The sequence below is a fragment of the Mustela putorius genome, unplaced genomic scaffold, assembly GCF_011764305.1.
Source record: "Mustela putorius furo isolate JIRA1106 unplaced genomic scaffold, ASM1176430v1.1 tig00001012_pilon_pilon_pilon, whole genome shotgun sequence".
NCBI classification, from domain to species: Eukaryota; Metazoa; Chordata; class Mammalia; order Carnivora; family Mustelidae; genus Mustela; species Mustela putorius.
In genome coordinates this window covers 4,817,610-4,832,300 of record NW_025421531.1, presented here as the reverse complement: position 1 = coordinate 4,832,300, position 14,691 = coordinate 4,817,610, and the positions used below count along the sequence as shown (strand labels likewise).

At 43.1% G+C, this 14,691-nt stretch overlaps 1 protein-coding gene across 7 annotated transcripts in view; it reads right to left on the bottom strand.

The window, feature by feature from the left end:
- Positions 1-9,234: 9,234 nt before the first annotated feature.
- Positions 9,235-14,691, bottom strand: part of HSD11B1 (hydroxysteroid 11-beta dehydrogenase 1) — a 64,482-nt gene continuing 59,025 nt past the window's right edge. For all 7 annotated transcript variants that reach the window (XM_004775295.3, XM_004775294.3, XM_045087052.1 and 4 more), the window contains 2 exons: positions 11,491-11,634; positions 9,235-9,794 (listed from right to left, as the gene is read on the bottom strand). In XM_004775295.3, the coding sequence (XP_004775352.1) occupies positions 9,577-9,794; positions 11,491-11,634 (362 nt within the window). In that variant the 3' untranslated portion in view covers positions 9,235-9,576. The remainder of the gene's footprint in view (positions 9,795-11,490; positions 11,635-14,691) is intronic.

Genomic DNA, 14,691 nt, shown 5'->3' with positions numbered 1-14,691 from the left:
TAATGAGACTTTTAAATAGCTGCGAAAGCACCTATTAACTTGTGGGGCCTATGTCACAATCTTCTCTGGTGCCTACTACTTCCCCCATTCTCTGAGGAGGAAAAGGATAAGGAGTGGGCGGGGGGGGGGGGAAACCCAGAGCAAGATTCTCAAGCACTAGAGCTGAAGGTAAACAACATTCCTTCAGGAAGACAGACAAGGGCTCAAGATCCTGGGGCCCTGAATATGGGAATGAGAAAGAGTAGAGGAGAGAGAGGTTGGGGAGTCCAACATGGTAGGGATAAGAAATTTTTATTGGCACGGATGAGTGAGAGGGTGCCAGTAGTTCTTTACACTAGAGTATAAAGATTGTAACAGGAATTCCTATGTGCCAACAATTTGGACTCCGTTAAAAATCAGAAAGAAATGTGTATAAAGCTCAAAATTCTTTTCAGGGTGCATCAATGGGATACCACACCTACGATCATGTGAACGGTTAGGATGATTACCTTTGTTTTCAGCCAAGAATCCTGACAGTCTAAACAACATTAACTGTACTCATGAACACTCTAATTCTGGAGATATTTGCTCCCTAGTAAAATTAGCTTATTTAATAGTCTTATCTTCTGTCTGAAACTGGCAATTTTCCTTCCTGGCTTAAACTGTCATTTCTTGCCACAGCCTTAGTTAAACTATCCCTGTTATTTCACAGATGGCTTCATCCTCCAGAGCCTTTTCTATACATTTTACACATTTCTATCCTTACCTTTCTTACCTTTTTTAATTTAAAATTTTTTAAAGTAAACTGTATACCCAACATGACCTTGAGATCAAGAGTTGTATGCTCTACTGACTGAGCCAGCCAGGTGCCCTTCCTTTCTGGTCTATTTTATGGTCAGAACAATCTGTTGTTCATAACAGAGGACATTTAAATTGATGTAGTAAAATTGAACCCAAACTGATCTCACCAAAGTACTGACAGCTTGCTGTCAGCCTGCTGTGTAAAGATCATTTTAGGAGCACACTTTGAAAACGAATAAGGCAGATTGTTGGAGAGATGAGTCAGAAAGCATTGAGATATTCTTTTTTCAGCTTTGTAAAAATTATAATATGATACCATTAAAATAACTTGTATTTTTTATTGTATTTATTTGTTTTTTTTTTTTTTACAGTAGGTTCTACACCCAGTGTGGAGCCCAATGTGGGGCTTGAGCTCACAACCCTGAGATCAAGACCTGAGCTGAGATCAAGAGTCAGATGCTTAATCAACGGAGCCACACAGGTGCCCCTTTTTAATTTTTATTTATTTATTTTTTCAAATATTTTATTTATTTATTTGACAGAGATCACAAGTAGGCACAGAGGCAGGCAGAGAGAGAGAGAGGAGAAAGCAGGCTCCCTGCTGAGCAGAAAGCCCGATGTGGGGCTCGATCCCAGGATCCTGGGATCATGACCTGAGCCAAAGGCATGAGGCTTTAACCCACTGAGCCACCCAGGCGCCCCTATTTTTATTTTTTTCTTAAAAGATTTTATTTATTTATTTGACAGAGATCACAAGTAGGCAGAGAGGGAGGCAGAGAGAGAGGGGAAAGCAGGCTCCCCACTGAGCAGAGAGCCGGATTATTTTCATTTTTTAAATAAGTTTTAAAGTAGAAAAATAAACACCTTAATCCTACTCCCTAAACACAACTTAGTTTCATATTTTTCACGTTCCCTTCTATTTTTTGTCTATATGCACTTCTTTTTTACATATTTCAAGTGTAGTGAACCTATAATTATGTGTTTGTTTTTCCACTTGCTACCAGAATTTTTTTTTCAGATTTTTACTTTTTCTCATATTTTTACCTTTTAGTGTTGGTTTCCTAATGTTGTTTCCTAATGTTAATGTACCCCAATCTGTTTGGTAATTTCCTTATTATTGAACAGTAGCTGTGTCTAGCTGACATTGCTCAGGATAATTATTAACCCCTGGTAAATACAATTTAATAGCCATAAGGAAAATGAGTCTGAGTTATCATAATTTTCTCTAATTGCAATCATTAATTCAGCACTGTGATAACTTTCAACCTTATAACAGGATTACTTTGTAACTTTGTAAATCACACGGGTCACAAGCTCCGAAGCACACATACTTCCCGAGCAGCAGCCGCTGCGGGGCGGGGGTGGGGGGGTGCGGGGCGGGGCAGGGGGGTGTAGCCCGGCAGCAGGAGCACTCCAGGAGGGCTGCCGGGATTGGAAGCCTGGCTTTACCCTTCACTTCCTATTTCAGTTCAGTAAATTACTTAAGGTCTTTGCATCTCTGGTTCCTCCTCAGTAAGATTGCAATGATGATCATACCTACTCAATGTGATGATTTTAAGATTTGTTGTATAACACTTATGATGTGCTCAATAAATTCTGTCACTACCGTCATAGTACACCTGCAATTTGGAGCATCTGCCCTTGTGACTTTTTAGCGGTTATAACCAAACGGACCCTCCATCGGACCTGCAGTTGTAGGAAAGCGAGGTAGTTTCAATGCAACAGTGTGTTTTCTCTGATACCGTTTCATAAGTATATCCAGAGGCTAAAAAACATTTCGCTTTGAAAAATTAATAAACATGAAGATCTTCTCCGTCTATGGGATGATGGCAAAAGTTAAAATATGTACTTAAAAAAAAAAAGATTTTATTTGTTTAGGGGCGCCTGGGTGGCTCAGTGGGTTAAGTCTCTGCCTTTGGCTCAGGTCATGATCTCAGAGTCCTGGGATCAAGCCCGTCCTCACATCGGGCTCTCCGCTCAGCAGAGGGCCTGCTTCTCTCCACCCGTGTCTGCCTCTCTGCCTACTTGTGATCTCTCTCTCTCTCTGTCAAATAAATAAATAAAATCTTAAAAAATTTTTTTTTTACTTATTTGACAGAGAGAGACACAGTGAGAGGGGGAACACAAGCAGAGGGAGTGGGAGAGAAGAAGCAGGCTTCCTGCCCAGTAGGGAGCCTGATGTGGGGCTGGATCCCAGGACCCTTGGACTATGACCTAAGGCGAAGGCACCACCCAGATGCCCCCAAATATGTAAGTTTTTAAACTCACCCAACTCAAGTCAACTGACCATCCTCTTTTATAAATATGTATCATACAACTGTATCAGGAAGAAAAACATTTGATGTACCTCACAGTGCTGCTTCAAAGAAGTGTCTTGTATGCCATTTAACTTTCATTTTATATCAGACTGAAGCACATGTATTCTGAAATAAATAATGTGGACACAATAGCACCTGCCTCATAGGGCTGTCTTGAGAATATAAGTGAGTTCATATTCATGCACTAGAATAGTGCCTGAACATAGTAAGTCCTATGTTTGCTAATAAAGTGAAGTAAAAAAACAAATTGTCCCAATGTGATGAGACTCTTCTTAGTTTCTGCATGAAGTAATCGATTATTTGATTCATGTGGAGATTATAGAGAGGAATTGATTTTTGTTTATAAGGAGATTGTTGTCATTTCTGTTTTAACTTTTACAAATACTACTGCAAGTGAGCATCTTCTGGCAGGAAATTCTGTGTTCTTCTTCTTTTGAACTACTGCCTTTAGGATAAAATCCAGGAGTGGGTATGCTGGAGCAGTTTCAAGAAGAAGCAGTCTAGTTCTGATGAGGAAGTTTTGCAGGAAGTGGGCAGGAAGGAACAGAGCGAGGGTTTGGGGCCCTGTTGGAGATGGCAAGGTCCAGGAACTGCTGGGAGGTGAGGGGCTGTCCTGCCTGTTGCAGTACTGCTGGCTGTTTGTAGACAGGCAAAAACAGGGTGGTGTGGGGCAAGGAATAAAGGGCTGGAATCTGATGAAATGACTTTTAGATCCATCTACACCTTTTCCTTGAAATGAGAAGTTGTTTTGTCCCCATAGTAAGCCTTTCCCAGTATTAGGGTCTAGGAGTCCTTTATTTCTCAAACTAATCAAATACGTTATACACACCAAGATCTGCGTTCCGTATTAGGGATGCAACAATGAGTAACAGAAAGTAAATACCTTTAAGGAAGTACATAAGACAATTTTAAAGGTAAGTTTAAAGTCTAGTGAACTAAAGTGATTGATGGATACAGAGAATTATAGAGGCATAGGGTAAGGCTTGGGAGAGTACCCACCCCAGCACTGAGGACAGGCCTTGGAGGAAGGGAGGACACTTGTCCCAGAGGAAGTCATGGTGGAGCTGAGTCTTAAAGGACAGGTAGGAGTTAAATAGACAATAGGGAGAGTGAAGAGCGTTCGGGGCAGAGGAGATAACATGGGCAAAGGCCCAGTGGGAAAAGAAGGGTGCCTTCAGAGGTAGCCAAAGTCCTTGGACATCACTTTAAAGAATTGGGGTTCTCTTTGTACCATTTTCCTCAAGGATGGCTTTGGATAAATGCTAGCCTGCCGTGGCAGCCAAGAAGCTGCCTTGATTCCCCATTTCACCTTGGCATTTCTTTCCCAGGGAGGCTCGCCGCACCTTGCTTTCAAGGGTGACCACTAGCTGTCGCTATTGAACAGATCTAGCGAAAAGCCAATGGTTTAGGGCCTAACCTGGCCTTTAGGGCCGGGAGGCCCCACCAGATGCTTGAGTCCCGCCCCGCCGCCAGCAAGGTGTGTTCATCCGCCCTAAGCGGTGATTCACGAGAAGGCACGCAGTGTCGCGGTGCTGGTAGCGCTCCCAGAGCGTGAACTGGGGGTCAGAAACCGTGGTGATGTGCGGTACAGCACCAACAGTCAGCCACTGGGTGGCGCTGTGCCCCCTCGACGGCAAACCCCGAGGCTTGTGCAAAGGAAGTCTTTGGTTAGGCTGGCCTGGCTCTGTGTCTTGGGGTGGAGTAGCTTTTCTTGCCCTCGGTCACCCGGAGTTCAGAGTGCCACAGGACTGTTCGAGGACAGTGTGAGGTCCCGAAGCACGCCCACTCAGCGGTCCCAGGGCAGCCAATCACAGCACAGGGAAAGACCCAACACTGCTGACCTCGGCTCTCACCAGTGTGGGTCTTTTGAAACCCTCGGGTTCCTGGTCAAGGGACATGTCAATGTGTCCTCCCCTTTGGCTGCTGCTTCTATGCCATCCTCCCAAAAACTCCTATCTCCAAAGCCTCTGCAACTCAAGCAGGTTGTTCATCTGGCGCTTTCCTATTTTTTGAGAACTGATTTCCCTGCCCCTCCCTGTGGTTTTACCTTTTGCTCTAGGATCCTGTCCTCACCCGGTGTGTTCTGGATCTCTGCCGACTTAATTCTGCTTCTCCTGACTTTCATGCCTGTGGGCATTGGTGTCCTCAGTCCTGTTTGACCTTTTTGAAAATTCTCTTTTCTCCTTTGGCTTTTCTTTTCACATTAGCTCTGTACCAACCTCTGTCCCCCCTCCTTAAAAACTAGGATTTAGACACATTCTAAGTCTACCTAGAAAACGTCTAACAGCTAAGAGAACTTAGGTTTTTAAGAATTGCTGAGGGGGGAGGAACTAGCACATTGGGATAGCCTGATTTCCCTGAGCATTCCCCATGACCTGGTGACCGTGTGGCGTGTGATGGAGATTGGAGAGTACTGAGATGTTGACAGCGAAGCAGAGTTGCTGGAAGCATCCCCAGACAGGATATGCCCTGAATCAAGGTGGGCAATGTGTTTTCTCTGTTCCCTTAATGCTGCAAATGAGTTTGGTTTACGTACGTCTCAAGAGATTAAGGGATGCTTCTGGGACTTGATTAGCATACATTCTCCAGTGCTGGAAATGGGGCACAGTGGAGACGAACTTGGGTCCTTGGCAAATTCCTTGGACAGCAGGCAGTGGTGGGGGAGGCGGGGGAGGTGGAGAGGATGGATTCTACCCTACATGTGGCCCCTTGAGAGAGCAATGGGTCACCCTGAGCCACGGGTGCCTGCTGATGCTCTCACTAATAAGGCCTGGCTAGAAGCATCACACATGCTGACTTCTTTCTTTTAACATAGCTTCAGAGCCGAGCTCTGCAGCAAGTCAAGGAGCTACTAGATGTGGGGGGATGTGGCAACTTCTATTTATTTTTTATCTTATCTTTTCATGATTTCTATTTTTGTCTATGCTTTATGTTAGTAAATATTACATGCATGTATTATATAAATAGTAACTGTATATCTGTTAGAAATCTGTACGCCTAATCATGTTTTAATAATGAAGTATGCGATCCCAAGTTTTGGCAGCCACAACTCGAGAGCATCTTTGAAGCTTGCCGTCGACCCTGGGGGTGGGTTTGCGATGCTGGCCTACAGTAGGCCAGCCAAGGAGAAAGGCCCAACTTATGTTAACAGATGTGGTGGCGAAGTGGGAATTAACTGTCCTGAGAGGGAGCTCTCCAGGAACAGCAGATGGGATGAGTTACTGTCTCTGAGGTTACCTCGGGGCTCCCTGCTTCCTCTTATCTAGGGTCTTCCATTACACTCTTAACTGAGGAGAGGGAATCATAGCTCCTCAGAGTGGAGTTTGGAGAGGCGAGAGCCCAGGGTGCTCTTCAGTATGGGGGTGAGGAGGGTGTGGGGGGAGGGCGGGATTAAATTAGACCTCGGAGGTGGTCGGTGGAACTGGATCCTGTCACCAAGGTCAGGAACCTGGCATCTAAGGAACAGTGTCCTTCTGCTCTCATTGTGGATTTCTTTGTTTCTGTCAGGATTTACATAGGTGACAAAGACTTCTGGTTCCTCATAGACCCCAGTTTTGTTGGGGGTAAGTGTGGGCTCAGCTGAAAGCTCCATTTCTCAACCTCTCTTGAAGGGAGGGGTGGTCACACGACGTGACTCGAGCCCAGAGGATGTGAGCTGAAGTCCTTAGATGGGGCTTCCCAATTTGCTGTTTATCAGGGGGCAGATTCCGCTGGTGTGCCTCTTTCCCCCTTCCCTCTTCCCTTCCCTGAAACAGCATGATGCTGAGTTGGAGCCACTATCTTGTAACTCCACGGTGACAAGGAGGAGGATGGATGGTTGAGTGGAAAGACGGAAGGAGCCTGGCTCTCCAAGGCCCTGGTCGGCCCCTCTTGGACTACTTGTGAGGGGAGGAAAAGTAATTTCTACTTGACTGAGCCACCTTCAGTGGGGTTTTCTGGTATTCTCAGGGGAGGGCAGGGCTAGTGAATGTGCTAGTGAAAGAGAGAGAGAGAGAAAAGTCAGTTTGGGGACTTGCACACAGTTAAGGCTGTTGACTTCATGCAAAATGCTGACTCCCTGAGAGTTCAAGAAGGTGAATATCCCCCGTCTTTGGGAGCCCTTGCGCCCCCAGCCTCCCAGCAATGGAGTAAAAGCTGACCTGTTACTTTCAAGTCCTTGGAGGAGGGAAGAGGCTTTGAGCTGGGCCTTTAAGGATAACTAATTCTGTCAAGAATGTGGGATGGGAAAGTCGGGGCGCGGTGCTGGAGCAGGCAGTACAGGTTTGGGAGAGCTGACGGTGCATTTCTCTTCTAGTACACATGCAGCCATGTGACCCCCTGGCTCGAAATTGACCAGGTTGAGAGTATTTACATCAAGGAAGCAAGCAAAAGCTTCTTTTCTCTCTCTCTCTTTTTCTGGAGAGCCAATTGTTAAACATTTACCAACACACCCTTGGAAAGACCAAAGGTTTAGTTTATTAGTTACATAAATATTGTTACATACCTCCTCTTGCTTTCCCCATAAGTGAACAGAATCAGGGAGCAGCTGATTTATACTAAACATAGGCTGAAGTGTGCCTTTAAGCGGAAGAGAACCCTAAAAGTTCAGACTGAAGGCAAAACTAATTGGAAGCTGGCTCTGGCCATAAATTTGTTATCTGACCATGTTTCTGTCTCAATGTTTACCGCCTTTCCTCCTGACCAGCCTTCCACCCTCCTCCTGTTGCAAACCTGGCTTCTTGCCCCATTTGTGACACATGCAGAGGCCCCTGATTCTGGGACTAGCACAACAGTTTACCACCCGCTTCCAGACACTTGATGATCTTCTCTGATTCAGCACTAGTGTGCATATCCGTTGTGCTGTATGGTCAGAAATCTGACTTTACATTTTGGATCTCTTTTCTGGCATACAGGTGCAGTCAGGTCTTTCCTGTTCCCTTGTACTGAGCATAGTCTGGAAAGAATCTCTTTCTAAGAAAAGCCCAGCCATATTCACCCTCAGTGCTAGCTCCTTGTCCAGGTGGTTGGCAGGCTCAATGGATTCCAGTCTGTTCTGCTGCCTGGTCATTTAGATTAAGTGACGGGGAAAGGAAATTTCTCTGGTGCATCTAATCCCATGTCTCGTGTCCTAGTATCTCTTACCATGGAAACCCTGCATTTGGGGATGTTGAGTTCATGCTGGATAAACCCCATCTATCCCTCCAGAACATTCTTCATTCTTTCCTACTGTGCTGTCCATGAGGAAGCTGACCTGGGTGGTTTATATCAGTCTGCTCCCTTGATCCTCTGGTTAGCTAAGAGAAAATATTAGCAAGAAATTGAAGGGAGGGAAGAGAATGAGGCTGGGGTGTTTATCCCCTCCACATCCTTCCTGCATAGTCCTAGCTGGGCTGGCGGCATCCTGTAACTGAATGTCGTAGCTCCTGTTCTGTGATGCTCTGTGAACAGCTTCTATCTCTGGATTCTTGTAACTGTTCTTTTTGTCCCTAAGGTGGGACCCACCACAAGACACTACCTTATCCCTTGTGATTGCACTATAACCTTGTCCCCACTTCTGTAACAAAACCCCTGTTTACTAAAGCCTACTAAAATGATCTAATTTGCCCTCTTTTACCTGTTGGGGACCTAACCAATACCGGGCTTTGCTGAGTTGTTAATATAGCTGATTTCTGTTTCCTGTTTGGTTGTAGTCAGGTGATGTCTGACAAGTGTTTGATAAATGTTTGCTGGATAAAGAAATGGCGAAATGTGTAAGCGGGAGGATGGAACTCCATTCCCTTCTCTCCAGACTTCTAACACACAGTGGAGAGTTCACACATAAAGTGGAGATGCCTGATGCAGTCTAAGGGCAATCAACATGTTTACGTTGTGTGGCTCAAGTTCCCAGGGACTTCCACTTCCATGGCTTGCCCTAGTGATTTATACCCACCCAGGTATCCTCCCTCCTTGAGGAGCAATATAAAATAATATAAAGAGTATCTGAAATATACAATATGGTATGGACATGATGTCCATTAAATGGAGAACAGGGTGATTTCTGCAACTCAAAAACAATAAGAAGGTTCAGACCACGAGATACGAAATGAACACTGAACATTTTCACTTGTGTGGTTTTAAAGGACCTTACTGAATGAGCTGAACTTAGAGCTACTAATCATGAATTTACAACATGGATATGACCTTTATTATAATTAATATTGTATGGATCATAATCTTATATATGAGGTAAATTTGATAGAACTACCTTTTAATTATACCTGCGGTTACTATCCGTTTCGCAACTGCAGATTGCCGTGGCTCATGGCATTCATTATAATTAGGTTTCTACTGTGCAAGTGTTAGAGGAACTCCTTCAAACTGTGAGATGTGATGCGTGATTTACGACTCTCGGGGGCACCCATTTGTCTCTCTGGAGATGCCTTCCTGGACGGAGCTTAGATAGATATCAGGAAGAACAGTTCCAAAGCTCCCCCACCATGCTCCACAACTAAGGAAGTGCTTAGTTGTTGATAAATTTGTCCAAACTATAACTTCTTAAGGACAAGAATTCCAGGATCTTCCTCCCTGGATTTCCCAGCAGGAGATCTGTCCAGACTGAGTTGTCATAGTACACTTCCTCTTGACGCAGAGCTCCCCCTTTGATGATTTCCAGGGCACATTCTTCCTTGGGAGATGCATCAATGTTGATGATCCCCGAAACGGCCTTCATGGCTGTGTCTATAGAATGATGAGAGAAGAGTGGGGTTATCCAAGACCAGTAGAGTCTACAACATGGAAAGTCTGCAGACAGTAACAGCTTAACTTCGAGGGGCTGTTTGCCAGTGCTTGTTCTATAAGACCCACAGGCCCTCTCAGAAGACTGGGCCCGCATTTAGGCCCTGCTGTGCAAAAAGAGGCTTAGAGTTCATGTGGACCCTGTGTTCCTGGATGAAGATTTGGTGGGGGGTGCACAGTTAGAGGGGATTGAGGGAATTAAATCACGCTTCTCTCTTGAGTGTTTTGGTTGGGGTGAGGGAGTAATATGGGGGAGCACAATGGGGATAGAAGTTATATCAAGACCCAGTACCTAATGGAAAATGTCAGTGGGCAAAGCCGAGTGCTGTTTATGTTAATGATTTACAAATTTGTAAAAGGAAGAGATGGGCAAGAATCCAGGCCTTTGCTTTCTGTCAACACGAACCACTTTCATTTTGGAAGGGAAGTTACTTTATCTCTTCCAAATTCCCATGTCCTTTTGGATGGCTTCTTTTTCTCTTTCTATCCTCGTTTCACTGTGTGTGTGTGTGTGTGTGTGTGTGTGTGTTTTCTCTTGTTCGGTAACAACTCCTTAACTTATTCAATTACTCTTCAAAGTTTTCTTCTTGTACCTATTCTACATAAACTTGCATTTGGACTTACAGAAAAGTTGTAAAAATTGGGTATTCCCTTGTAGCCTTCACCCTGCTTCCCCTAATTATAACATCACGCGTTACCGCTGTGCAAGTGTCAAGGTACATTGTAATAAGGGCAATTTTACTAACTAAAACACAGACCTTATTTTTTTCACTAACATCCTTTTTATGTTCCAGGATCTTAGTCAGGATTAGACTTAGTAATCATTTCTTCTTTTCTCTCCAGTCTGGGGGCAGTTCCTCATTCTTCCCTTGTCCCTCATGGCCTTGACACTTTTGAAAAGTATTGATCAATTGTTTTGTGGAATGGTAGTTTGGGTTAGTCCATTTCTCTCTCTTTTTTTAAAGAAAAAAAAAATATTTTATTTTTCAGTGATCTCTGCACCCAGTGTGGGACTCAAACGTACAATCCTGAGAACAAAAGACTTCATGCTGTACCGAATGAGCCAGCCAGGTGCCTCTGTCTTTTTTTTTTTTTTTTTCTGATGATTGCAGTGAGGTTATGCATTTTTGGCAAGAATATCACAAAGATGATGTTGTGTCCTCATTGCATCATGTCAAGGGGTTTATGAGGGGCGCCTGACTGGCTCAGTCAATAGAGCATGCAACTCTTGATCTTGGGGTTGTAAGTTTGAGCCCCATATTGGGTGTAGAGATTACTTACGAAAAAAAGAAGATTCAGGATATCAATAGTTCTTATCACTGGTGATGGTATTAAGAATAACAAACTTGTACTTAATAAGCCTCAGAGAGGACAGTAATGGCCATTGAGTGTTCCTGAGGACATAAAGGTTCAGAATAGGGTTAAGTGATGGGTCTGGTGTCACTCGGCCCACTTGGTGGTTAGAATGGAAAGAAGTGTCTAAGGATAGTCAGAGGCGTCCCTGGTGACAAAGTGCTTCAGTAAGTGGAGACTGGTGCTCTTGCTGGCTTTTAGTCAATGACACATGAGTCAAGGAGTTTAGCGCCTCCTTTACTCACAGTGGTATGGCAGGCTGTTTGTTCCACAGTCTTCACCTTACCTGTGTTTATGAGGCCGAGGATACAGAGAGTGATCGACACATTGACCTTGGTCACAGAATGTTCCATCCTGACAGAGGAGAAAAACCCATCCAGAGCAAACTTGCTTGCAGAATAGGGCGCAACAAGTGGGCTAGCCATTTTCCCTAAATAATAAGGAAATGGGTTAAGAAGGTGACCCATTTTGGCTTCTACAGAGATGATCTTTGCTTTATCTGTAGTAGGACTTGTAACCCCTGTGGAGTCCTTTTACCCTCTGAGGCATAGTTTCTCTTTGCTCATATAGAGGCTATCATGCTGTGTTGAATTTCTGAAAGAAAAAAAGATTGTTAAGATATCAAAGAAACTTCCCTTGAAGAGACTGGGGTGGAAGGTGGGGTGGGCTGCATGAAAAGCTTCACTGAAGAAAGACTTGTTAGATTTTGGGAAGGGGAGTTTATGAGTGGGACTACAAAAGAGCCATGTAATCCCATAGTCACTAACTGCTACGTCTGACCCAAGACAGCAAAGATCTGAGGGTTTGGCAAGAGCTCTCTGCCAACACAGCAACCTATTATTTGATTTTCTTTTCTATACAAGGGAAATGAAAATCCTTGTATTTGCTTTTCTGCTTAAAACTGCTTTTCTTACTTTCATCACCCCTGTTCATTCTCAGTCAGTTTGGGGAAGGACATGTGGACATATGCCTGATAGGGTGACCTCTTCATTATACCCTTTTCAAGAGGAGGGATTAGAAGGGGACTGAGACCTTGACTGTTTGCTGAGCAAAGAGTTATAACAGCTACTTTAAAATTTTTGTCTGCTAATTCTAAAATATGGGTCATTTAAGGATTGATCTCCATTGATTGCCTTTCCTCCTAAGTATCAGTCATATTTCTTATTCTTGCATACGGAGTAATTTTGCAGTGTGTTCTTGATGTTGTGAATGAAACATTATAGAGTCTCTGGATTCTGTCATATTCCTCCAAAAGTATTGATTTTTTACTTTTTCTTTTTTCAGGTGGAGATTTAACTTAGCTTATACCCTGTGTCTCTTGCAGTAGGTTCCAGCTAAAATCTCTGTTGAATTCTTTAATCTTTTTTAAAAAAGATTTTATTTATTTATTTGAGAGAGAGACAGTGAAAGAGCGCATGAGCGATGAGAAGGTCAGAGAGAAGAGCCAACTCCCCATGGAGCTGGGAGCCTGATGCAGGACTTGAACCCGGGACTCCAGGATCATGACCTGAGCCGAAGGCAGTCGTCCAACCAACTGAGCCACCCAGGCATCCCGAATTATTTAATCTTAATTGGTTTCTTGGTATCTACATAATCCATGAGTAATTCAGAGGATAAATGGAAGAGTTTATATATAAAATTTGGTACTGTTCCACTGTGGCTCTTTCCTTTCCAGTATGTTCCCCTATACTTTCTGGATGCTACAGAAACCCTAAACTCTTTTTTCTGGTTCTTCAAGGTAGTAAGATGGCAGTTGCCTATCCCAGATCAGATATGGTGTTAATTGTGGACTGCCCTTCGGCATAAGCTACAAAACTCATTTATTGTCAGTTCCCTGTTTCCCCCTTTCAGGTGTCAACAACTCTCCAGTTTTTGTAAGCTTTTGCTTTTTCTCTCCAGTGCTTTCAATGGTTGTTTTCTATATTTTGTCCAAAGTTTGATCTGGAGCAGGCTGGTCTATTAGGTACCATTCTGCTGTTATTGGAATTGGAAACTCTATAAACTTACCAAATCAATGAAAGAAAATGACTTATTCAATAAAGATGCTAGTAAAGTTGGTTAACTCATTGAAAATAATTATTAGCTCCTTGTTCTATATCATATATCCAAAAAATTCTAGATGAAAAGTATGGCAGACACTGTTGTTTACCCAATATCCATTTCCCCCTTTTTAATAGTAGAATTTGATTTTTTTTAAACCAGGACAGCAGTGTGTTCAGATAAAAATATTTATTTCCTCAAGATTCCCTTGATCTTTTTTATGGCCAATGATCTAGTTCTGGCCAATGAGAAATCTAACAGAGGAGGTCTCTGGAAAAGATAATAATTTCCTAACGAACTAGGAGGATTCAGGTGACATGCATTTTTAAAATTTTGCCTCTTTTCTTTCATCCTAAATGTACTTCGGATGTGATGCCTAGCATTGCAGTGGCCATTTGTGAACCTGAGGAAAGCTACATATTAGGAATTATGGCACAGAAATGTAAAATGATTCTTGAAGATATAATAAGTCCATTAAACCAACCTTGAACTTATTCCCTGAGAAAAGGGAAGCCCTATTTAGTGTTAAGTGATTATAAGTAGAGTCTTGTTATATGTGCAGCAGAAAGCATCTTCTGACTGATAAAAAATAATTCAATCAGGAAAGAAGATAATATAGGTGGATATTTATCAGATCCTTGGTTATGAAAGATCATTCTAACAGAAAAGTAAAAAAAAATATGTAAAGGCAAAAAATATTTGATGATATAAAATGTAAAACTTCTATATGTGAAAGCAATAGCTATAATAACATCACTATAAAGGTAATGGGTAAATGAGAAACTAGAAAATAATTTAGAACAAAAGCTTAATATCTTTAATCTGAACTTCAATTCTTAATGTATTAACTCTTCAAAAAAATACAAACAAATCGGGCGCCTGGGTGGCTCAGTGGGTTAAGCTGCTGCCTTCGGCTCGGGTCATGATCTCGGGGTCCTGGGATTGAGTCCCGCATCGGGCTCTCTGCTCAGCAGGGAGTCTGCTTCTCTCTCTCTCTCTCTCTCTCTCTGCCTGCCTCTCTGTCTACTTGTGATTTCTCTGTCCAATAAATCAATAAATAAATCTTTAAAAAAAAATACAAACAAATCTCTCCAACTCCATTCTCAATCATGAGTTTTGGTTTGGAATTACTCTACAGTCAAGTTCCAGGAATGGGTGTGTGTGGCACAAGATGTCCAACCAGAGTATCTGATACCGCTTGGTTGTTGACTAGTCTAGGACTGGACCAAAGACTCCGTGAGGGCTTCAGGACACATTGTTGGTTGCCTAACCAGAATTTACTTCCCCTTTCTTCCTCTGTAACCGAACCCCGATTGATTTCATGTTTCTACCTGTTGTAGAGACTGCTAGCATGCTCTCAATATATCTTTTGTTCTTCTTCTTTAGTAGTGGAATCTCTGATGTGTGTCTGGGAAAATAATTATCTGGGATAAAATCCACATTTCTT